This window comes from Gavialis gangeticus, unplaced genomic scaffold, assembly GCF_001723915.1.
Source record: "Gavialis gangeticus isolate Ggan-Ray unplaced genomic scaffold, GavGan_comp1, whole genome shotgun sequence".
In the NCBI taxonomy this organism is placed as follows: domain Eukaryota; kingdom Metazoa; phylum Chordata; order Crocodylia; family Gavialidae; genus Gavialis; species Gavialis gangeticus.
The window spans coordinates 40,801,966-40,826,827 of record NW_017729025.1 but is presented as its reverse complement, the minus strand read 5'-3'; the positions used below and the strand labels follow the sequence as shown (position 1 = coordinate 40,826,827).

General features: G+C 45.6%; 1 protein-coding gene across 4 annotated transcripts in view; it reads left to right on the top strand.

Moving 5' to 3' along the window:
- Positions 1 to 24,862, top strand: part of TDP1 (tyrosyl-DNA phosphodiesterase 1) — a 201,683-nt gene that overhangs the window by 52,324 nt on the left and 124,497 nt on the right. For 2 of the 4 annotated variants that reach the window (XM_019518667.1, XM_019518670.1), the window contains one exon: positions 5,060 to 5,167. In XM_019518667.1, coding sequence (XP_019374212.1) covers positions 5,060 to 5,167 — 108 coding nt within the window. Of the gene's footprint in view, positions 1 to 4,814; positions 4,900 to 5,059; positions 5,168 to 15,035; positions 15,097 to 24,862 lie in introns of those variants that run through there. The other 2 variants (XM_019518668.1, XM_019518671.1) reach the window with 2 other exon arrangements.

Sequence of the window (24,862 nt, the reverse complement as noted above, 5' to 3'; positions counted from 1 at the left end):
CCTCCTTCCCCGTCCTAACTTATATAGCCCCTGTGACCTCATTCACCTGGGCCAGCGGAGGTCAGCCCCAGTTGGCTGTCAGCCAACCAGTCTGAAATGCATCACCTGTTACTGGGCAGATTCCAGCTCCCCAGGTAGATGCCCCTCACCCAGGTACCAGTCACGTAAGCAGAGGGAGCAGGTTTCCCCCCTCCCTCAGGAATGCAGCCAGCTCCAGTTCCCTAAAGAGACAGGCTGAGGGTGTGGTCCCCTGTGTGCTGGGCCCATCCAAATTGAATGGTCACAGCACAGAGATTTAAATCACAGTGTCACAGGGCAGAGATTTCTGGGGAGAAACCAAGGTGGCTTTCTGCCACAATGCACATATGCCCCTTGTTTTGTCTACGTGCAGCCATTGTCACGGATTTCTCTGGCCATGCTTGGCTCTGATATAACCAACCCTTAGACTGCATGATGAAGGAATCTGTGTAAATCAATGGCATATGGATTCTTAACTTAAAATAATGTTGTGCATCAGAGAAAGCTGCTATTGTGAAAACTGATTGCTTCTTGGCTAAGCCTGGTTATAGTTTGTGTGGAGAAGTTTGCATGGTATTATGCAAACTAGATCTCTCCCTTCCTGAACAGAATTATTTGTAAAGAGGTAGTCTTTTGCACCCTTCATTTCATTCATGTGAAAAATCAGAGAGGCTAGATTGGCTCATTTCACCTGCATAAACAACCTAAGCCATATGTTCCATGTATAAAATCTCCTTTGAATTCCCTGTTTGGGCATGGCTTCTTCTGATGATTTTATCATCAGAAACATAAACTCAGAGTAGAATACAGAATATGCTTGCTTATCTAACAAATGTGTAGAAGAACATCAAGTTTCTGAACCCCTGCAAGTAGATAGAAAGTGTAAACATTTCAAATGAGTTACTGAAAGTGAGTACATAAATATGTTCACTTCCTTTTTTATAGGGAAATCTTGTGTTGTTTACATCAACTAGTCTAGCGTGATATTGTGTATCAATTTGTGTATCCTTTAGAAACTTCATAATTTCCTTATTTTTAGTTAGTAGGTGAATTGTCTCATTGGTTTTGCTATTCCTAAAAGTGCAAAAGCAAAAACACATAGCTGAAGATGATCAGATTTTTCCCATGCCTTTTACCTTGTTTTTTGAAAGGCAAAATGTAGAAGAAAAACAGATTTTTCCAGTCATGGCCAAGAGAACTGACTGCATGTAGTAGCTCACTTTCTCAGCATGTTCAGTGAGTGTTTCAGGTGTTAACATTTTCAGGTGAAACCTGTGTTTCAGGTGCTTCATAGTGTTAATCTTTTCATACTTGCTGCCAAATTGGGAACAGCTACTCAGCCAAAATTTACTGCTAATTTGGCAGCAGCTGTGAAGGTTAAAACTAGACTTCTTTCCTGCTGCTTGCTGGCCCAGCGCAGCATCTCCATGGTTCTGTTCTAAAGAAGAAAATTATTTTCCATGCTTAAGATATGGCCCCCAGTTTTGGAGAGCTGATTTGTTGAGGGGTAGGAAAGGTGTGTGCGCCTTGTGAATAAATATGGTGAGTGCATGCAAGCTAGTCATTGTGGTACTTAAATTTTAGGTGTGTGGTCCTCCAGGTGGAATCCAAAACCTAAGGTAGGCAGTTGGGCTCCATATACAATGGATTGGAGAGATTTAAGACCTCCAGAAAGGCAACCCAGAAACCAACATGTTGAGTGGGGAGCCTAGAGGTCTACATTCCTGTGCTTAGGAAAAAAATATCAACAGGTCTGAAATACCACCCTCTATCCAGGCATTAGACGGCTAAACTAGAATTGCAGGGAGGTGCCTAGATCCACTGAGGATCCAGAGTCTGGAATCCTGTAAAGGGTAGATGTCTTTGGAAGAACTGTTTGATGCTCCTGTTTCTTTTTAAATGTAATCACACTTTAAAGTAAATAGCAACATCTGCAACTGAATTTTATGGAGTGTTCAGTCCTGTTGCGGCACCCTGTATAACTCTGACTATTTCTGCCTGATTGGGCATATGCAGAAGACTTGGAAGCCAGGCAGAGCAGCACCTGATTCCCATTATTGGGGCTGGACATCTAGCTGGTTAGGCCAGGGCACTTTTGGGAATGCATGGAAATAACCCTGTGGATATACTAGGAACTTTATGGCCCAGCAAGGACATGCTTTATGTATTTCAAGTGTTTCTGAGGTTAGGCAGCTACTGAACAGAGTTGGGGGAGGAGAGGAGGTTTGCATCTGCGCAGGTCTTCTTTTAGATCTGGGCTTACGTGATCTTGTTTGTTTGAAAATTCCACTTCTAGTGAATATGGCCATTGGAAATGCTCTTTGGAACGTCAGCCAAAGTAGAAAAAGGTGGTTGATGCTCAAAAGATTCTTAGAACTATACTGGCCACAATCCCTTTGAAGAAAGGGCATTACGTAGGAGGAAGAAAGATTTAAAGCAGTTGTGAAAGAGAACCGTTTCTGAGAGTAATGAGATGAAACTGAGCAAAGGGGGAAAAAAACCTAAGTCTGGACAAGGGTGGAGGGGCTTTCCAAGAAAAATCATGAAAGAACCAATATTCCAGTTATACAAAGTTGTAGTGAATGAGAAACTGCAGTCTACTTTAAAGAATAATCTTTGAAGAGAGCTCTGGTGGACTAGATAATAACTGTGGGAAGTAAGTATGACCTCTGGCTTGGGGTTACTTTGCAGGAGTTCCATCATTCATTGAAATGTCCAAGAGTCTAAATATTGGGGTGGGGGGTGGGGCGCCTTTTAATTTTGTAGCAGTAATTTGACCACCTGCTGAACTTCCTCTATATGTTAATATTCTGAGGCAACTTGGATTTATTTATGTATTAGATTTATATACTGCCCTTCCCAAAAAGGCTTAGGATGTCTCACAATAAAAGACAAAAACAGAATTAAATATTAAATGTGTTGGAGGTGAATGTCCCTTGAAGTGTAAACAGCTAACTGGTGCATGGAATCAGTGTTTCAGTAGAGATTAGGGCTGTGTGAACCTTCAGTCCCTGATTCAATTTGGCAGAGGTTCAGCCTCATTTGGCAGCTGAACCTCCCAACCCTAATTGAATCGGGACTCTTTAATCTCTCCAAATCCAGTTGGAACCCTCTGAATTGATTTGGAGAGATTTAGAAAGATTCGGCGATTCGGGCATAGACACAGCTTTAAATGTTTTTTCTACATACCACAAGGTACCAGGTGGCTTGTCAACACTGTGATGGTGAGGCAGATGGAGTGTCCCACAGGAGCATGGGGGGCTCCCCAGTGTGCTCAGCAGCAGACCAAGAAGTGGACCAGAAGCACTTCTAGTTCACTTCCGGGTCTGCTGTGGAGCATGCTGGATGGCCCCCCTGTGCCCCTCGATTCAGCAGCTGGTGTGTTCTGGGTCTGGGGTGGCACCCAGGGTACCCCTGCTGTCAATTGCTGAGCCAGGGGGCGCAAGACGCAACCACAGCGCACTCCCCGGCAGACCCAGAAGTAGACTGGGAGTACTTCTGGTCCACTTCCAGGTTCACTACAAAGCACACAGGGGCCCCCTCACACTCCTTTGGGATGCTCCTTTCGCCTCAGCATTGCAGCATTCATGAGCCCCACCTGGTACCTTGAGATATGTAGAAAAACACTTAAAGCTGTGTCTGTGGCTGAATCACTGGTTCTCCAAATCAGTATCAAATCTTCAGATTCGGATTCAGCCAAATCGAATTGGGGACAGTGACCCAGATCAGTGAATCGAATCATCGTCCCTGATTCAGGCCGAATCTGAATCCGAATTGAATGCAACCCGTTTCTCACACCCCTAGTAGAAAGTCAAAACATAAATAATCAATGCACTGTAAAAGGCTGTAAAATTTGAAGAGAAACAAAAACCACACTAAGGTAGTGGGTGGAGGAGGAGGAAGAGAGGTAGAGGGAGTGGATTTTCCTATTGGAGATCGGGAATGTCAGTGAAGGGGATAATTAGTAAAAGTGCTTAGCTGTAAAGTTGATTACATAATCAATTCAATTAATCTGGATGTCTTTTTGCACAAAGTTCAGGCTTGCCCTGTCACACTTATACTTTCATTTTGTTCACATTTACTGACTGTTGGAGGCAGTAATTACTGTATTTACTCAAATTTAAATGACCCTGAATATGCGATGACCCCCCACAATAGTTTGATTCTATATATGGAAAATTTACAAATTTGTTATAATTTTCCTGGAGTAGAATCTAAGTATTGGAGGGTTGTCTTGACTCTCCCCTGCCACTGCTATAGCAGGGAAAACAGTAGCTGCGGAATGGGGCCAGGTGTGGTCTCTTTTTGCCCTCTGCCCTATCTACTTCCCCCATAGCCATCTTGCCCCTTCCCCACCTCCCCCCCATCACCTGCACCCTACCCCCCTTCCACTTTCCCCAGTTTCTGCCTCTTTCCCCCTGCCTTACTGTCAGACTCTGCTGGTGCTGCTTGGGCTCCTCTGTTTCAGAGCACAGTACTTGGAAGTTTCCTGTTGATAAAAATAAGATAGTGCTGGCCCATTTAATGAGACTGTCATGAGATACAGAACACATAACAGCATGTTAATTGACATGCTCTTAAAACATATTAAAGATAGGCAACGTTCTCTTGATGGATTTCTGATTCAGTCATTAACTAACTGCAGAGGGAGCACTACTCAGTTCTGCTTGGCTGGAAGCTTGGATTCTGTTTCTGAAGTATTTGTTGGTGAATATCTTGGATGGGGAAGTAGGGAGTTATTTAGGATATCCAGGGATGCCTGAGATGCCCATTTATTTATTTATTTTTTAAAAAAGAACCCTAGTGATATTCGTATGCATCTTCATTGGATTGGGTTGCAAGCTTCAAAGTGTGTCTCCTAACTAAAGACATGGCAAGTTATTTGTCTTTGATAATGGTAAGATGGTGTTTCAACCTGTACTGATGTAGGTGTGTATCTAACAAAAGTATAGAATTACTTCATTGCTTATATGGCATTGTGATTTTATTAGTTATAGAACTCAAGCATATTTGAAGATTGTTTCCTTCTTTTTTCTTCCAGCAAATGGTCAGCAGAGGTCTCAGGCCGAAGCCATGCCATGCCTCACATTAAGACTTATATGAGGGCATCTACTGACTGCCAGAAGATTGCATGGTTTTTAGTTACCAGGTAACCCACTGCACTGCCAATTCAAAAAGGAAATATTTTAATGTATCCCAATCTTTTTCCTACAGACCCAGGACAACTCTCTTCATAATCTGTGCAATGTGTAAGAAGTAATAGTCTCAAAAGAAGCCTATAGAAACTGTCTGATCTTAATCTATTTAAGATTTCTTTGGTGTGTTTGGAGAGAGTTTGCAGTCTCTAAAGAGTCTAATCCTGCTGTTTTGCTATCAGTGGAAACAGGTTTGGGCACAAAGTGGAAATTAGATGAAGTTCAGAAGAAATGACATTGCTAGTCATTAAAGAAAATTGCATGTAAGAAAGGAGAATATATGTCTAAACTAAAATCAGTAAACTGGATCTTATTACCACGTATGTGTTTGTTTGAAGATGCTTGAGTAAAATGTTAAAAATTTAAGTATCATATGGTATAAGCCACTCAAAACACTTGCAGCTATCACAGGCAGCCATTTAAATATGGTAAATAACATGAGCCATTTGCCAGATTCCATTGATTTAAATATTTTAGGCACTGTTTATGCTGAATTAAGTATGCTGGCTAATTTGCAAGGGAGTAACAGGTGTCACAGGCCAGCTGGGCACTATGAGTATATCAATTTAGCCACTCGGCTGTTTGGTTCGGGATCGAGGAGGCAGAGTTGGGAGTAAAAAATGGCAAATTTATTATAGCTTACACATACACAACAGTTAATAGAAAGATAAATGCAATAAGCAGATAATACAATATTAAAGAGCTAATAGTAAATAATAACAGATAATAACAACAGATAAATAGATCAGTCTGTCACAGGCCAGCTAGGCACTGCGAGAATATCAGCCCCTGGGCTGTTTAAAACAACAAATAGAGAGACATGGGTTGGCAACTTATCGGCAGTCCCTCAATGCCAGGTGCATGCCAAGTGATTCCAGCAAAGTCAGGCATCCCTGATCAACACTGTCCAAAGGATTACCGGGGAACGTCCCTTGATCAGGATCTGATCCTCACTCACACCAGGAGTCTGGAGTCCGGGCGTGGAACAGCAATTTCCATCCTGTTCCCTCTTTTTTTCCCGTTGGTCACCTGACACGCGCACTTTTTATATCTAGTCTTTGCTGGCCTTAGGGCCATTCACAATCTTGTTTTATAACTATTACCCTATGGGATTAAAAGGTGTTAAAATTATTATAAAAGGTTACTACCCAGACTTAGGTTTAGCCAATAAGTAAATTGCAACACAGCATCTTCGGGTTTGAAATTAACATTATCCTGCCTAAATCCAGCTCCTTAGAACTCTCTTACTATGCTTTTTTGAAATGTCCTTTCCTGAAATGTGCTGGATAAGCTAGGCAGTTGAATCCAGTTTTTATCATCATCAAGGCTAAATTCTGAGCAAGAAAGAACTATTGGGTCAGCTAATTTCACAGCTGTAGCTTTGTCTTTTGAGGCCTAGTCAGTTCCACAAACAGTTACAAGTTACATTTGCGGGTTACAAAAATACAAGCTTTATATTAGACAAAAGTTCCAAATGCCTCTAAGAAACACATATTTATTGCTTATTAATTTCTTTGGTTACGGCCGTCACAAACAGGTACGTAGTTGTTTGCACAACATTAGGTTTAGTTAATGTCTTACTTGGAGGCCTTATGCCTTTGACAGCTTCCTTTTAATGTACAGAACCTGATGGATTTCTCAGCCGCTTACAATGCAGCACTAGCAGTGTTTTAAGATAGGCTGTAAGGATTAATCAACATGTATCAGGCAAATCTTCTAAATGCCAAAGAAGGATAGGGAAGATGAAAGAGGATACCTGTTTCTTTTTGTTTTAGTTCAGGTGGTAGGTTTTAGATCAAGGGTGGGCAATTATTTGGGCTGGTTGGCCACTTAAGGAATTTTGGTAAGCTGTTGAGGGCTGGCGGGTGCTTACCCAGCCTCAGGCCCCCATCATGGCACCATCACCTGGGGGAGGGTGTCAGGGAGACGCCAGTTGATCCTATCCAGCCCCAGGCCTATCTGCCCCATATTTCCTGCCACGGGTGCTGGACAGAGAGGGTAGGAGGAGTCTCCATGGAAAGTAGCCAGGGACCCCTGTGGGCAGGGCATGCTCAGGTGGGTGGTTGGGATGGGGCTGTGGGCAGAGAGCAGTGTCCAGGAGTGGGACAGGCAGGTGAGGAGCAGATTGAAGCTCTGCTCTGGGCCTCAGTTCTGGCCCTGGTCCTGTTCCTGGCCTTGCGCTGCCACCGCCCCACAATCCCAGCCCTGCCTGCTTGTCCCACTCTTGGACACCTTTCCCCGCCCATCTGCAGTCCCATCCCATCCACCCACCTGACCTTGCCCACCCCGTGGGGGTCCTGGGCTGGTCTCCATGGAGACCCCGTATTCCCACTGAGTCTGGCACCCCTGGCAGTGGGTGCAGGGCAGATGGGCCAGGGTACCCAGGCAGTGGGGCCAGGTCTGGCAGCAGCAGTGGACATGCTGGCAGTGACAGCCAGAAGTTTGAGGGCAGAGTGAATCATACCTGCAGGGGCTGGTGGGAAGCTATTTCTAACTGTCATGCCACCCTTTTTCCACTGCCACACCATCCAGCCCCATGGACTGCAGTTTCCAATGCGTGCAGGTATAGGGAGGACTGCATTCCATGCCAGGCAGCACCTCTGTGCCTGGGGCCAAAGGGACCAGCCACATGTGCCAGGGCCCATACAGCCCCCGACATTGGGGCTGAGGTACCCACTGTGGGCTGGATAGGCTCACTTGGTTCACCTTAGGGAATTATGTGCAGAAAAATTCAAAATGACATACTGAGTCCTGGGGCCTGTATGTGGAGACACAGCCAGCCTGGCCTGCTGGTATGCACCTTCCAACCAGACTCGGTTGGCTTTGTGATACTACATGGGACTTGCAGCACTGCAGGAGGGAGCTGCACAGACTCTTGTCTCTGTGTCTTCACATGAGACTTATAGCACATCCATGCTGCACATGTAGGCACGGAGTCGCATGCCATGAGGCTGGGTTGGCTCCATGCCTGCATGTGTGGCTTCTCGCTGGAGTGCTGGAAGCCCCACCTGGAGTTATGGAGCCGGTTGGCTTGGGTCCATGGCAAATGGCTCCTGTCTGCAGTGCCACAAGCCCCATGTGCTGGCATAGAGCCAACACAGTTTGGTTTGAAGATGTGTGCCAGTGGTCCAGTTGTGCTAGTTCCGTGCCCCTGTGTAGTCCCCCGGACTTGGCCAGAGCCACTCACTGCTGAGAGATTTTGTAGGCTGTGGCCATAAGCCTCCTGAGGGCCCACCATTTGCTGTTGCTGCTGCTGGTGGCAGGGGTTGTGCACGCTACTTCACAGTCAGGGTGGCTAGGATCTGGAACCAACTTCCAAGAGAAGTGGTACAGGCTCCTACCCTGGGGGTTTTTAAGAGGAGGTTAGATGAACACCTTGCTGGGGTCGTTTGACCCCAGTACTCTTTCCTGCTGCGGCAGGGGGTCGGACTAGATGATCTGCTCAGGTCCCTTCCGACCCTAGAAACTATGAAACTATGAAACCATGTTGGGGGGGGGAGGGGGGACGTGGGGGGAGCCTACACCCAGCCGCCCACAAACCCTGCACCCCTCCCCACTGCTCAGCTATCCAGTTGCATGCCACTGTGCTCGGTGCCTCTGCATAGGGCTCCCAGCTGGAGTGTCGGGAGCCCCATGGAGGTGAAGGCACAGAGCCTGCCTGGGTTAAATTATGTAAAATTATATGTAGTCACACATGTTATGTGCAAAATTGGGTGGGTGCATAATGCGTAATTCCCCGGGGTATAACTTGGCGGGCTGGATTCAGCCCGCATGTCATATTTTGCCCATCCTTGTCTTAAGTGATCCTTTTGAGGACCTTTCCAACTCTGCCTTTCTATGATTCTACTTTTAAAAGATAGGTCTATAATCTCCCAGAGACAGGAGTTCTGGTTTGTGATGGTGTGTGACCTACTCCAGGATCCTCGATACCGATGCAGAGTTCCTTTTGTTAAAGCTGCAATACTTCTATTGTAGTATTGTATATAGATCCCAAGTTTTAAACTGAGCTTATTCTTGTGCTTGGCACAGTACAAACATAAAACAAAGTCATGGTCCATGCCCTGAAGAACCTGAAATCTTAAGAGAAACAGGTGCATGTTACAGAGATGAAGGTCTGAGGAATCCAGGGCACAACAAGAGTTTATGATCTGTGTGATAAGCAGCTGAGTTACTTTGCTAGATCATTCTTAAACTTTGCATATTCTGAGAGTCTGGGTTGCTATATGTTTGATTTCTAGAAACAGTAATCTGTTCGTGGTAAATGTGAAAAGTAATTTCCCCAGCTTGATGAGAGGAGAGGCAGAATTTCCTTCTGAATTTCTTGGCTGAAATGCTTCTGCATTTAGTTGTACTGTTCATACATATAGGGTTTTGAATATGTGAAGTGCCATTGTATAGGATAACTGAATCTCATAATTGCCTGGAAGCATTCTGAAGTCACTACCTGCCTTGTGTTATGGAAAAAAGTGGGGAGATGGAGTCTAGAGCCTGAAAGATATTTGTCTCTTGTATACCTACTTCATCTGGTGTATTGCGTGGAATTCTCCAAACTTTCCCTTCCTAGTTTTGCAGTTTCATTATCATCTTGGACAGATGACCTTGTAATTGCAAGTAAATTATATATTTTAGCATGAACATGGCTTTGCTGCACAGAACAAATTCCTTACTTATCTAGTAGAGCAAACCATGCTGTATCAGCATATGCTGAAATTGTCAAAAATCCCAAACCTAATAATAATGACTTGCTTTTCTCAAGCAGCTCCCATCTGTGTATATTAACACAACTTATAAATATTAATTAAACTTTACAACACCCCAGGAGGGGAATGTTATCTTATTTTTAAAGATGGGGAAACAGAAATGCCAGAGGTGTCATGACTCGGTAGCAGAGCTTTGTGTGTGTGTGATGGGTTTTTTTAAGTTCCAGTGTATACAGTGACCCCTATTTAGTCTATGTACAGACTGTTTAAAAAAAGGCCTTCCTTAATATCTAGTCACTCTTCTTTGAAAGGTGAAATGGCTGTTATTTACTTCAAGGGAAGTGGTACAAGCCCTAACGTTTTGGCCTTCTAAAGCTGTATTGGAAAACTACTACAGAATGGAGCGAGAGTAATAATCTTGGATGCACAATGAGTAGAGGTCTCTCCACTAGAAGCTCTGGTTGGCTGATTTCATGGGCAGATTGTGGGGCTGCCATTTTCATGGGCTTATCATGGCTGGGGCACCCTTGTGCTTCTGAGTCCAGGGGCCCCCGGTGGCCCTACCCCTGCTGCTGATTGGTGGAAAGGGCTGTCCATCATACAGATTGCCCCTTACCACTTATTGACCCCAGCCCACCCCATGCCTGCTCCAGACTTGCCCACCCATGCTGAGCAGTGGCAGCAGCCTGGCAAAAGCTGTTACTCGGCATGGGGGAAAAGCGGCCCCTTTCCCTCACCGCTGCTGGGCCCTTCTTGCTGTAGCTGCCCAGAGCCTGGGTGTGGGGTGGGTTGGGGCTGGGACTGCGCACTGTTGGTGGTGGCAGGGAGGAGCTACAGGGTGATCAGGCTCCAGGCTGTTGGGTAGGAGGTGCTGACTATTTAATTGTGCGATTTGAAATTGCGATTAATTGCATCTATTTTTTTTAAATCTTGCAATTAATTGTGATTAATTGTTTGTCAGCCCTACATAATTAATCATGCCTTAAGCAGTGACCCCACCACACATTAATTCATTTAACGGCATCATAAAACAGGGAATAGGACACAAAGTTGTTACACAAAACATGCATGATAACTTTGTGGTTGATTCCTATTGCACCTTAAGTGAAATATGTGGTCCGTGCTCCTAGCCTTGGAAGTACACTAAAGCCCTTCAGGACTGCAGTGAACTTCCAAGGCTGGAAACACAGTTGAGAAGATCAGGGCTGCAAACCACTGGAGTGCAGGGAGGCCCTTGGCTCAAATGCTTTCTCGTGGCTTGTATCCAGGTTGTAGCCATATTGCTTGGGACTAGCTCTGGTGCAAGACGTATGTATGTAAGCCCATTGCACCCCCGAGAACACAAGACCCCGGCAGATCCTGACCCCCAGCAGGGAGCCGAGAGGTAAGTGGAGCCCACAGCCGGTGGGCACTAGCTAGCGATCGCTGAGTGGAGCCGAGGAGGGTAACGTCCCCCTGGCTCCTACTTAGCCCAGCCCCTCAGAGCGCCATGCAGATAGGTGCACTCTGGGTCCAGTGTGTGAGTTAGCATGGGAGTTTGTGCAGAAGGGTGTGTGAAAGGTCCCAAGGCTCTGATCAGCAAGCCCCCCCCCAGCACCACTGAGGCCTCCAACCACATGGAACCTATGACTCCAGGCTGTAGGGGCTGCCTGGCACAGCTGCCAGCATCTGGGAATGGGAGCTAAGGCACCCCTGTTTGTGGGGTATGCTCCCTTGTGAGTTCTCTAGAGTGCCAGGTGAGGGAGCTCCATGCAGAGATGAAAAGGCTTCACACCATCAGGGCCCATGAGCAGATCAGTGATTGCTACCAGGCCCTCCACCTGAAGAACGGAGAGAGAAGAGCACAAAAGCTCATTAGCAGGATGAAGGACAACGATGAGACCGACCTGGAGTCCCGTCTTGGAGTTGCCTGGAAGACAGTCATCTCCGGCCTGAAGGCGTGTACCAGGGTTATTCCTCCCCTGAAACTGCAAAACAGTTCTCATGACAGCAGCAGAGTTGTCAGCGGAAACACTGACTCTGGAAGAAGGAAGGCAGCCACTCCCCCCAAAGAAGAGACACAAGGTGGTTGTGGTGGCCAACTCCCTCCTGATGGGGACTGAGGGAGCAATTTGCCACCCCAACCCCCTAACCCATGAGGTTTGTTGCCTCCCAGGGGTCTGCATCCGGGATGTGGCCAAAAGGATCCCAGTGCTTGTCCGGCCCTCTAACCACTACCCCATGCTCCTCATCTACATGGGTACAAATGACACAGCCAGCATTAACTCTGGCTAGGTTGTGAGAGACTACAGGGCTCTGGGGGCTGGGCTTAAGGGGTCAGGTGCTCAGGTAGTTTTCTCGGTCTTCCTGGTTGTGGGTCACGGGTACAGGAGGGATAGGTACATAGAAAAAGTAAGCAGAAGACTCCAGTGATGGGGCTACTGCAAGGGCTTCGGCAGCTTCTACCATGGCATGCACCTCAGGGACTGTCCTTTTGGGAAGAGTTGGCATCCATCTCATGCCAAAAGGGAATAAGCTTTTCTCAGCTAGAATGGTGGACCTCCTAGATAGGGTTTTAAACTGAGTTTGCCAGGGGATGGGCCATCAACTACTAAGGCAAGCCCAAGAACTGGCAACCTTGAAACCTTCATCCCAGGGTTCAATAGAAAGCTTTCTCTGACACTAGCCAACGGACAGGTTATTCCACAGCTCACCAGAAAACCCAGGACCTCCACTGGCAAGCTTAGTTGCCTGTACACTAATGCTAGAAGCATGGGAAACAAGCAGGAGGAACTGGCCCTCCCACTTACCAACAAGCAGTACAATCTTATAGGAATTACAGAGACCTCATGGGACTCCACCTATTACTGGACCGCAGGCATAGCAGGATGCACCCTGTATAGGAGGGATCATGTTGGAAGAAGGGCAGAGGAGTTGCTCTCTATGTGAAGGAACATCACACTTCCTTTGAGGCAAAGATTGGAGACAAGGGCAAGTTTAGATCCTCTGGGTCAAGATATGGGGAGAGCACAGGGAAGGGGATTTGACCTTAGGAGTCTATTACAGACCTCCGAACCAAGAGGAACAGCTCAACCAAGAATTCTCTAGAGAACTGGCAGAGGCTGCATGCTCTCAGAGCATGGTTGTCATGGATGACTTCAACTGCCCAGACATCTTGTGGAATAAACACTCAGCTATATCTGATCACTCACAGAGCATCCTCACTTGCATTGAGGAGCTCTTATCTAACTCAGGAAGTCTGTGGGCTGACCAGGGCCAAGGTACTCCTAGACTTGGTTCTGGCCAAAGGGTGATGGTCTAGTGAGCAACCTGAGGATTGAAGGGAAACTGGGAAACAGTCACCATGAGATGATCACCTTCTCCATCCACAAGTAAGGGAAATCAGCCAGTAGGGTAGAAATCCCTGATTTTTGGAAAGCTGATTTCCACAAACTCAGGAGATTGGTTAGCAAGGCCCTGCAGGACCATGGTCCGATGAGGAAGAGGGTACAAGAAGAGTCGTCATTCTTCAAGGAAGCGATCTTAAAAACTCAAAGTCCATTCCCTTTCACAAAAAAGGCAGCAAAATAGCTGGGAGACCCAGCTAACTCAACAGGGAAGTCATGGACCTCCTGAAGTTACAAGAAGAAGCCTAAAAGTCAGGAGGAGTTTTCAGCAGCAGCCTGCACCTGTAGGGAGTAGATCAGGACAGCAAAAGTACAAACAGAATGCAAATTGGCAACCCAGAATCAAGGACAACAAAAAGTCCTTCTTTAGATCTGTAGAAACTTGAAAAAAAGAACAAGGGAAGCATAGGGCCCCTAATGAGTAAAATGGGATGGCTGATAGCCAACACTCGGGGCAAAACTGAACTCCTGAATGAATACTTCACATCGGTATTCCACCAGTCCAAGGGTGTTATCCTGCTTGACAGGACACAGGATGATCATGGTGGGGGATGACCACCCTCCCATAGTTGGCGTAGATCTTATGGGGGAACACTTATAAAAGCTAAATAGCTACAGTTCAGCAGGACCGGATGAACTACACCCGCGAGTGCTAAAAGAACTGGCTGACATAGTCACATGACCAATGGCAAAGTTATTTAAAGACTCATGGCACTTGGTAGAGGTCCCAGAAGACTGGAAAAAGACCAGTGTAGTACCTATCTTTAAGAAAGGGAGAAGGGAAGACCCAGGAAACTACAGGCCAGTTAGTTAGACCTCAATCTCTGGTAAAATCCTGGAGAAAATTATCAAAGAATCCATCACACACAGGCTAACTGAAGGCAGTATTCTGAAGGGTAGTCAACATGGCTTCATTATGGGCAGGTTGTGTCATTTCCTTCTACAGTCAGGTAATTCACCACCTAGATAGGGGAAATGAGGTTGATGTCATATACTTAGACTTCAAAAAGGCCTTTGACCTGGTCTCCCACAATGTCCTCCTGGTTAAGTTGGGAAAATGCGGCCTCAACTACTTTACATTTCAGTGGATAGGTAGCTGGCTCCATGGTAGGACCTAAAAGGTATTGATTGACGGAGCTGAGTCATCATGGCAGAAGGTGACCAGTGGTGTCCTTCAGGGTTCAGTACTTAGACCCATGCTCTTCAGCATGTTCATCAATGATTTGGGTTTGAATTCAGATATTATAAGCAAACTGGCAAAGTTCGCTAACACCACCAAACTATGTGGGAGCATAGTCATGCTCAAAGACAGGCTGGCAATATAGGATAACCTGGACAGGCTTGTAAGGTTGCTGCTTTCCAAGCTGCTGGGCTGGCTGCATACCCACAGCATTTATCGGGGACATTATTGGCCACATCAGCAAAAAAAAGCCAATTACCGTCAATGTCAATTTTCCTTCTATCAGTGCTGTTATGATATGGACCGACATATCGGTGCACCTCTAATTTTTGGCTCTAGCAGCCTACTATTACTGAGAGCTAGCCAGGACTGTAAAAGTTGTTGGAATTATGGCTGAGCTTGAAGCCTTGGATACTGGGAGCTGAAACTTCCAGGTCAATTTTTGTTTGAAATTCCCTTTTGTTCCAAATGAGAATCTTTCTCAAATTTTTTTTTTGTTCTCTGGGAAAGCTTGAAATGTTATATTTTCCTTATGAAATGCAATGAATTTTTTCAGGCTTTTGTATGGAATGGAAGTTCAGACTTCCAAGTGCGTCTGGCTCGTCCCCATACTAAAGGTCAGTTGATATTTGTTAAAGGTTTCCTTTCTTCAAACAAATAAGTTTAGTTATATTATACTAGTGTGCAGCAGGACTCCTCTGGGTATTCCATTTAAACTCAGTAAACCTAGGACATTGTTCAAAAAGATTCTCCCAAATGGGTTACTGAAAAGGAACTCAGAAATGAAGTTTCCAGCAATTTTTTCTATTGAAAAGTAGAAGCAGGCCTTTGATTTCAGATGTATTAAATACAAGCAATAATTTACATATGTTATTATGAGTGTTCTTATGCATCCATACCCAGTCTTATTTGTGAGTAGGAGTTCTTTTTAAAGTTGTGGTATTATGCTGCTCACATATTATTTTTCATTTCTTTTCAGGGTTGCAATTTAATAAAAATCATGTAGGCACAAAAAGTGTGCGACTGGGATTTGCACAACTTCCACTTTTTCCGTACAGATGCTTTTTTACACAAGGTTACACAAAAATAATGGGAAAAAGGCAAACGTGATTGGATTTTTGTTTTCTGTTCATCAGGTGCCTAGACTGAGTAACATAGTTCAGGTTTAGTCGTATCATACCCATATACTGATTATAGATTCATAGATGCCAGGGTTGGAAGGGACCTCAACAGATCATCAAGTCTGACCCCGCTGCCACAAGATCACCTCTCAGCCTTCTCAGGCTGAAGAGATTCAGTTCCCTCAGTCTTTCCTCATAGGGCTTGGCCTGCAAACCCTTAACCATACGAGTGGCCCTCCTCTGGACCCTCTCGAGGTTATCCACATCCTTCTTAAAGTACGGTGCCCAAATGACACGGTACTCCAACTGCCGTCTGACCAATGTCGCATAGAGGGGAACATATCACTTCCTTGGATCTATTCGTCATGCATCTGCTAATGCATGGCAAAATGTGGTTACCTTTGCTGATGATTTTGTCACACTGGCTCATGTTCATCTTGGAGTCCACTACGACTCCGAGATCCCTTTCCATTTCTGTGCTGCTGAGAGGGTCATTCCCCAGCCAGTAAGTGTGCTGGATAGTTTTGCACCCTAGGTGCAGCGCTCTGCATTTGTCCTTGTTGAACTGCATCCTGTTGTGTTCTGTCCACTTTACCAACTTGTCCAGGTACGTGTGTAATCGTTCCGTACCCTCTGGAGTGTTCACTTCACCCCACAATTTAGTATCATCCGCAAACTTGGACAGAGTGCATTTCATGCCCCCATTCAAGTCACTGATGAAGACATTGAAGAGTACAGGTCCAAGGAACAAGCCCTGCAGGACCCTGCTGCCCACCTCCTTCCAGGTCGATACCGACATGTCCACCACTGTCTGTGTGCAACCCCCAAGCCAATTTGCCACCCACCAGACAGTGTAATCATCTAAGTTACAGCCTCTTCATTTATTTATGAGACTGGATGAGATACCGTATCAAAGGCATTCCTAAAATCCAAGTAAACGACATCCACCTCTACTCCTGTGTCTAAGTGCTTTGTGATCTGGTCATAAAAAGAAACAAGTTTAGTCGGGCATGATCTACCTGCTGTGAATCCATACTGGTTGTCCTGCTGCGTTATTTGTGGGAGTCCATTAGGAAAAATATGATCCTTAATTTTTTCAAAGGTTTGTGCAAGGATAGAGGTGAGACTAACTGGCCTATAATTACTTGGATCCTCTTTCCTCCCCTTCTTGAAGATAGGGACCACATTGGCCCTTTTCCAGTCTTCCTGGACCTGACCTGAGCCCCACGATCACTCAAACAGCCGTGCCAGTGGTTGACACTGGCCAGTTCGTTCATTACCCTTGGATGAAGCTTATCTGGGCCTGCTGAGTTAAACACATCCAGTCCGTCCAAGTGACTCTGCACCAAGTCAGCGTCAACAGTTGGTGGACTCTGGTGCTCCTCTGATGCTCATCTAAGAACCTGTTCAGAGACTTGTCTTGATCCTTGTTCAGGAACACTGAGGCAAGAAACTCATGGAAGAGCTCGGCCTTGTCCCCCTGTCTGTTACTAACTGCTCCTGCTTGTTTAGTAGGGGTTCTATGCTGCCCTGTGCCTTCCTTTTACTCCCTGCATACCTAAAAAAAAAAAAAAAAAAAAAAATGACTTCGTTGTCTTTAATTTGTGTTGCCAGCCTCAGCTCCGTAGATGCTTTGGCTTTTCTAACTGCCTCCCTGCAAGTGCAGGCCAAGTAGGTATACTCCTCCTTGGTAGCTACCCTGTGCTTCCATTGCCTTTTATGCCTCTTTTTTTTGCCTTTAGGCTTCTCTGGATTTCTCTGCTTAGCCAAGGAGGTTTTTTGGCCCCTTTTCCCCCTTTCTCACATTGGGATAGTCTCCCTCTGTGCCTGAAGGATCACTTCCTTTAGCAACGGCCACCCGTCCTGGACTCCCATCTCACCAATATTCCTATCCTGCAGTGTGTCATTGACTAAACTCCTGAGAACACTGAAGTTAACCTTCTTAAAGTCAAGCACTTCCACCCTACCAGTTATCTTTCCTACCTGCGCCATATAGTGAATTCAATTGTGATTGATGGTCACTGTTCCCAAGGTGACCACAAATCTGCAGTTCCCCTACCAAGTCATCCCCCGTAGCCAACACCAAGTCCAGTAAGTAATTCCCCCTAGTGGGACCATGTGTTAAGTGAAGGTCCTGTACACCGGTTAAGAACTTATGTGAATGGTTGGATTTGACTGACTGCTCCCCCCAGCAGATGTCAGGGTAGTTAGTCATGACAATCATGTCCCTGGACCATACAGCCTCTGTGAGCTGCCTCGAGAATTCCAAGTCTAGCTTCTCCTCTTAATGTGGTGGTCTGTAGTAGATCCCCACCACCAAATCCCTTTTCCCCCTGACCTCTATGTATCCTAACTCACAGTACCTCAAGATTCTGCTACTCTGATCCCATTTTGATTTAGGGTAGATGTATAATGCTCCTTAACATTGAGAACACCCCACCCCCCATTCCTTCCTACTCTGTTCCATCTGTACAACCTATAGCCCTCAATGTGTACTGCCCAGTCATGGGTAGGGTCCCACCAGGTTTCCGTTAGCCCCACTAAATCAAAGTTATTGTTTGCAAGCAGGAGTGTGAGTTCTTTCTGCTTGTTTCCCATGCTCCTAGCATTAGTACAGAGGCACTTGAGCCCTCCGAATGGTGAATTTGGTGTCCCCCTTTTCTGATACCCAGTGGACCCCTTAGTACTTACATGGGATGTTCTGTTGCATGTCTCGTAAATTGTAGGTTCTAGATTTTCTCCGTCTCCTGCATGCCTGTCCCCCATCTAACCTAGCTTAAAGCCTGACGTGGGAGATCATCCAACCTGTAAGAGAAAAGACTCTTGCCTTTTGTGGAGAGACGAAGACCATCGTGTACCAGGAAGTCCCTTGCACGGAAGTGCAGATCGTGGTCCAGGAAGCCAAAACCCACACTACGGTACCAACTTCAGAGCTGTGGGCTGACTTCTGTGACAGGTGACATGATGTCTACTGTGACTGCTGACCGGGAGGATTGACAAGAAAGCCACCTGCACCCCAGTCTTCCTAAGCCTGGCCCCCAGAGCCCTGTAGTCACTCACGATACGGTCTGGACTACTTCTGGCCACGTCATTTGTGCCCACATGAATGAGAACCATGGGATAGTAATCAGAGGGCTTAATGAGGTCAGGAATCCTTGTTGTGATGTTCCTGATCCGGGCTCCGGGCAGGTAGCAAACCTCTTGTGCCATGGGATCTGGGCGACAGATGGTTCCCTCCATTCTTATCAGCAGGGAGTCACCCAGTGGTGTCTCATAGGGGGTGCATGTGCACCCCCTGAGAGTGCTGGTGCACCTGACCAGCTGTGCTTTCCACTTAGGCGATGGGCAGGGGGGCAGGTGGGAGCGCTGGTACCCTCCCTGCAAGTGCTGGCTGATCGCTGCTGCCACTCCCAGAAGCAGCTGCAGCAATCAGCTTTCATGGGATCGACTGTGGGGGTGCCCCCGGGCAGCAAGATTGGCCATGGGGGGACACCCCCTGGTCGGCAGGACTGGCCACAGGTGTGGTATGTGCCTCCCCTGACTAAAGTGGCACCAGTCGCCCATGGAGTCACCCACCGTGATGACGCGGTGTCTCTTCCAGTGACCTGGCTGGATGTTAGCTTGCTCAGTCATGGTTGAGGGCTTCTCCAGTGCACTTTCCCCCACCGCACACTCCTCCAGTGCAGCCAGGGCCTCATATTTGTTCCCCAGCTGCACCAAGGGAGCCATCTCTGTGGCGAGAGGTCCAGCCCCAGAGGTGATGGTCCTCCATTTGCCCGCATCTGCTTCATGGGGTTCCCTTGCTGCTTCTCTGTCAAGCCTCTTGTCCTACAGAGAATGAAAATAACCATCAATCTCATTCTCTGCGGCCCTGATCCCGACAGCCTGCTCACCTCTGCCTGGAGTTCCCTCACCTGCCCCTCCAGGACCTCAATTTGGGTGCACATAGAGCAGGTGAAGGGACTTTTGGCCCTCCTGCTTCCCCTGGGCCATTGAGGGCCTGCCAGGCAACCCCTGCAGACGGGGCCTGGGTGCTGCCAACCCACCCAAGGGCTCTGTCTGAGTGGAGACCTCAGAGGAACCCTGGGTAGGAGCCAGAATCTGGGCAGGTCCCTGGTTGCGCTCCAAGTCACCACTCACATTAAGACTGTCTCATGTACGCTCACCTGAAGACTGTTCGAAGAAGTCAACGCATAGAGTTCAGTCTCCTCCTGCACGAACTCCTGTGCAAACTCTGGCATGCCCCTGAAGAGCACTCCTGTTTGCCCGGCTCAGGAGCACGGGTCCCGCCCAGCTCGGCTATATGGGGACAGAAGGGTGAAAAAGAAACCCTTCCTGATCCCCTACAGCTGGCCCGGTTCCTTGCCCCTCCCCCTCGCTCTCCCCAGCTTATCTGATAGTCGCTCCTTGTCTGCCCATTGGGCTGCTCTGCTTCACTGTGGTCAGGGGAAGCCAAGAGCACACGTGCGCCATGATTATCTTCCTTATCTGAGGGAAGATGTCTTTTTTTTGCATTCTGTATCTGAATACGTAGCATTTACTCTTTGCTGTCAAATTGTTTTGGAGATTCTTTACTTATTTGCTCTCCAGTATTGCTCTTAAAGTGTTTCAGCATTACTTCCAATTTTTTTTTCTTTTTTAAATATTAACTTTAATATTAACTAATATTTTCCCCAGACATTCTTACGTATTTTCAAGTTGAATTTTATTTTAATCATATTTCAATTCCTAATTTTATATTATTTATTTCAACTTCATTGATGTTCATAGTTCTTCCCAAGTTCATAAACTATGGGAGTTGCATTAATATAATATTCTTCAGACCGTAGAGTATTAATGACACTATAAAGGATGTGACTAAACGTATTATAACAGCTAACAATTGGTTATAACTTGACTAAACAGATTATAACAGGTTATAACTCTTCTCAGGTTACATCCTAGTTCAACACTCAGGCATTTGTCATATATCTCATTAATTACAGTCTCTTTAGCTAGCTTTTGCTTCATATTTCATGCTCACTTTTGCTTATTGTGAATATGGATTTGCTAAAGAACTCTTTCACTAAAATCTTGATATAATACACTTGTTGCTTTTTCAGTGAGGTTTGTCAGGTCCAGTCAATTATTTATAAATCCATGTTCCTTATTAATAGAACCCAGGAAAATTTGTAGAAATCATAGGACAGTAGAGCTGGAGGGGACCTCAATCCCTATCAGTCCCCTGATCAAGGCAGGATCATCCCTGATGGAAGCATCCCAGCCAATTGTCTGTCTAACCTGCACTTAAATATTTCAAAGCACTGAGATTCTACAGCTTCACTAGGTAGCCTGTTCCAGTGCTTGACCACTCATGGTCAGAAAGTTCCTGCTAAGCTCAACCTAAATTTCCTCTGCTGCAGCTTGAAACCATTGTTCCTACTCCTGTCCCCTACAGCCACAGAAAGAGTTACTCTCATCCTCTTTGAAATGGCCTTCAGGTATTTGAAGACTGTTATCAAATCCCACCTTCAGTCATCTCCTTCACCAGACTAAATAACCGTAGATCCTTCAGCCTGTCCTCCTAAGTCATGCTACTGAGGCTTCCAGTCACTTTTGTGGCACTTTGCTGGACCCTTCTTGAAGTGTGGGACCCAGACATAGTACTTTAGGTGAGGCCTTACCAACACTGAATAAAGCAGAAGTATCCCTTCCCTTGAATTGCAAGTGACATTCCTGTTGATTTGAGTACACTGTCCAACAGCATCTTATTGGTATGCTATTGGCCAGTGTACTCAAAAAGAGCACAGTGTTGGCTTGTAAGAAGCTTGTGGTCCACTGTAACCCCCAGGTCCTTCTCTGCAGTACTGCGGTGTAGCCAGTCATTCCCCCTTTATTTTTGCATGTAATTATTCTGTCCCAAATGCAGGACTTTGCATGTGTTCTTCTTGAAACTCATCTGATTGTGGACCATTTCTTTAGTCTATCCAGGACATTCTGGATCCTAGCCCTCCCCTCCAGAGTGTCTGCAGCTCCACCCAACTTGGTGTCATCCACAGATTTGCCAAGCATGCACTCATCATCAAAATGATTAATGAAGATGTTGAACAATGTTGGTACCAGACTTGATACCTATTCCGAACTAGACATTGAGCTACTTGTAGAGCACAATGATCTACTTTATAGTACTTTTGTCTAGTGTGTATTTTCTTAGCTTGACAAAGTCAAGGTATGCCCCACATCCACTGGCCTCCCCTCATCCACAAAGCCTGTCGCACCTCATCATAGAAATAAATCAGGTTGGTCAGGCATGAGTTATGCTTTGTAAATCCATGTTGGCTCTTCCTGATCACCTTGTCCTTCTGTAAGTGCTTCACAGCAGATTCCTTGAAGACCTATTCTGTGATCTTTCAAGGGTTAAACTGACTGCTCTGTAATTCCCTAGATCTTCCTCCTTCCCTTTCTTAAAGGTGGGGACTATATATGCCCTTTTCCAATTGTTTGGGACCTTGCAAGACTTCCATGAGTTCTCAAAGAAAGATAGCTCAGAAATTACCTCAACCAATGGCTTTGTTATCTAGAGTTTCTGATATCTGGCTCAGCCTTGGGCATACAAAGAGAAAATTAACAATACCATGTGATACTCTTAACTCTTCCCTGATAACATTTCCACTCCTTGTGGGCTTCCTTTCTGAGCTTCAGCTCATTAAAGGGGTTGCTGTCTTGCCAAGCTGGTCTCCTGTGGCACTTCCCATTCTTCCATTACATCGGGATAAGTTACTTTTGTTTCCCTAATACAGCCTCCTTGAAGTCTAGCCAGCTCTCCTGAACAACTTTTTCTCCTCACTGCAGGTGCACTGGAGCCAGGGAATCTAATTCCTAGCACCCTGCGCCTCCATGTTGGGGTCCAGTGCCAATTCCCTAGTTCCCACACCACCCTGTGCTGACCTGTGTTTCCACATGAAGCATGGGATATTTCTCAGCGTACAAGTGTGGGGTTCCAGGAATTCCCTGGCTCCCACACCTCTCAGGAGCAAGTCTCTTTCAGCAGGGAAAGCGTAGCTTTCTCTGCTTAAGGAGACAAGCCCTGTGTATCTCCCTGGCACGTCTACTTAAGTAGGGAACCCCAGGCTTTCCCTGCTTAGAGACATTTTGGGGACTTTCCAGCACCCCATGTCTTCACTGGGACCCATCCCACACCAACTTGTGCTTCACGTGGAGACATAGGTCTTTGCAGAACATTGAACTGGATGCTCTTTTATTTATTTTTTGGTAAAAATCCAACTAAATACAAGGTCAGCTGATTGGTTTGTTTGTTTGTTGGTTTGCTTGCTTCTCAGGACATTTCCCCTGTTTACTCTTCAAGGTGAAGAAGGTAGTTCTCTAGGTCATTAATTCTCAGGATCCCTTGTACAAGTAAAAGTGGGGAGGTTTTCTTTATACCTCCAGTAATCTGTTATTTTTGAACAAGTAGTAATTGTTGCCATGCACAAGTGATCAATGTGTAGCTTGCACAGTAACATGGCTAACTGCCTCTGCTTAGGAAGAAAAGTAATTCTTACACTGTTGTAGATCCATTATTAGATGGAGATGATAATATTGAAAATAAGAACATGGTTAATGATGTTCTGTATTTGGTAAGAATAGTGTTTTAATATGGAATCGTCATTTCATATCATAAGAAAATGAATAAATTTCCAGTCCATAACTAAGAAGCATATTAAACAAGCCATGGACATTTTAAAATCAGCAGAACCTGCTTTGAGCAGTCAGTTGTAATAACATGTACAACCCTAAGTGAACTGTGGCAAATGCTCTACTTCAAAGGAAAGATACAGCACTTTTCTCATAAGTGATAGCCACAGCACATGTGTTGGGTTATTCATTATTTCAGGAAAGACCACCTTGATACCTGCAGTAAAAAAAAAAAAATTGATGTCATGTGCAGGTCTTCACCAAAAGTGTGAAGTTGCTGAGCCATTTGTGGCTCAGCAGGCATGAACTGAGTATTACCAGATTAAGAGATGATTGGGTGACTAAAGCTGTTAATTTCAGAATATCAGGGAAACTTCTGAAGAGGGGGAAAGCATTAATGTCATGGAAATATTCAAAGCTCAGGCAGGCTGACCCAGGAAATTATAAGATAGTTAACTGTCAGTTCTAGAGCAAAATAGCGGGATAACAATTATATGAGATTCACCTGATAAAGAATGCAAGGGTGAGACTATAATACAAAGTAACATTTTTATGGAAGATGTATTTTGTCAAGGAAACCATTATGTTGTTACAGTAACTGTGTCACTCATGTTTTTAGGTACTGCAGAACAGATGGCTTCAAAAATTAACACTGTCCATTATCAGTAAAACACATTGCATGAATTAAGAACTGACCAAATTATCGATCTCAAAAAATGACTTACTGGGAGTATTCCTGGTGATGTACCATGGGGGTTAGTAGTAGATCCAATGCTATGCAACATTATCTGAAAATAAATATAACACTTCCAACTGACAGATTGGCACAGTGATAAATAGAAGTGAGGACATAGTAATTGCATGGAGAAAATCTTTTGAGAGTGCAAGTTAAATGCATCTATTTAGCATATCCCAAATAAAGATTGAGAGGACTTTATTACAGCATATAAGGACCTCTCCAGAAAGGAAATACTGGATTATAAAAGGCTCTGTACTATGGCTAAAAAGGGAGAGGCCAAGACTGGAAGGTAAAGCAAGGCACATTGAAAATAGATGTAGCAAGCAAATTAATATTGAACTGTTAGAGCAAATTACCAAGAGAACTGATGAATTCTCTGCCTCTTGTAGTTCCAAAATAAGGCTCAGAGCTTGCTTTGGGAAGATGGAATGAAGGAAAAAAAGATTTTTCCAAAATCTGACTTGCTACAGCACAGGCTCATCATGGCTGAGTCCTGAATGCATGCAGAAAGGGTAGAGACCCATCATCTGTATCTCTCACCCTCTGCCTGCAGCTGCATAGCTAGAAGTTGAACCCTGTCACAGCCAGTGAGAATTGCCAGCAGCTTTTGGCACAGCCAGTTCAGCAGTGGCTATGACAGGGTTAAACTTCTAATTGTGCAACTGCATTCAGGGGTGACTGATGCTGAAAACAAGACTCTGCCCTTCCTGTGTGCAGCTGGAAAGAGAGCCAAGCTCTGGCAGCTATTCTAGTGTCCCTATGCCTCCATTTCAGGGCAGAAATTGGCTTCCTTGCCTCAAATTTGGAGGCCTATTTTGAGGGAAAGGTGTGTGTGTGTGTGGGGGGGGG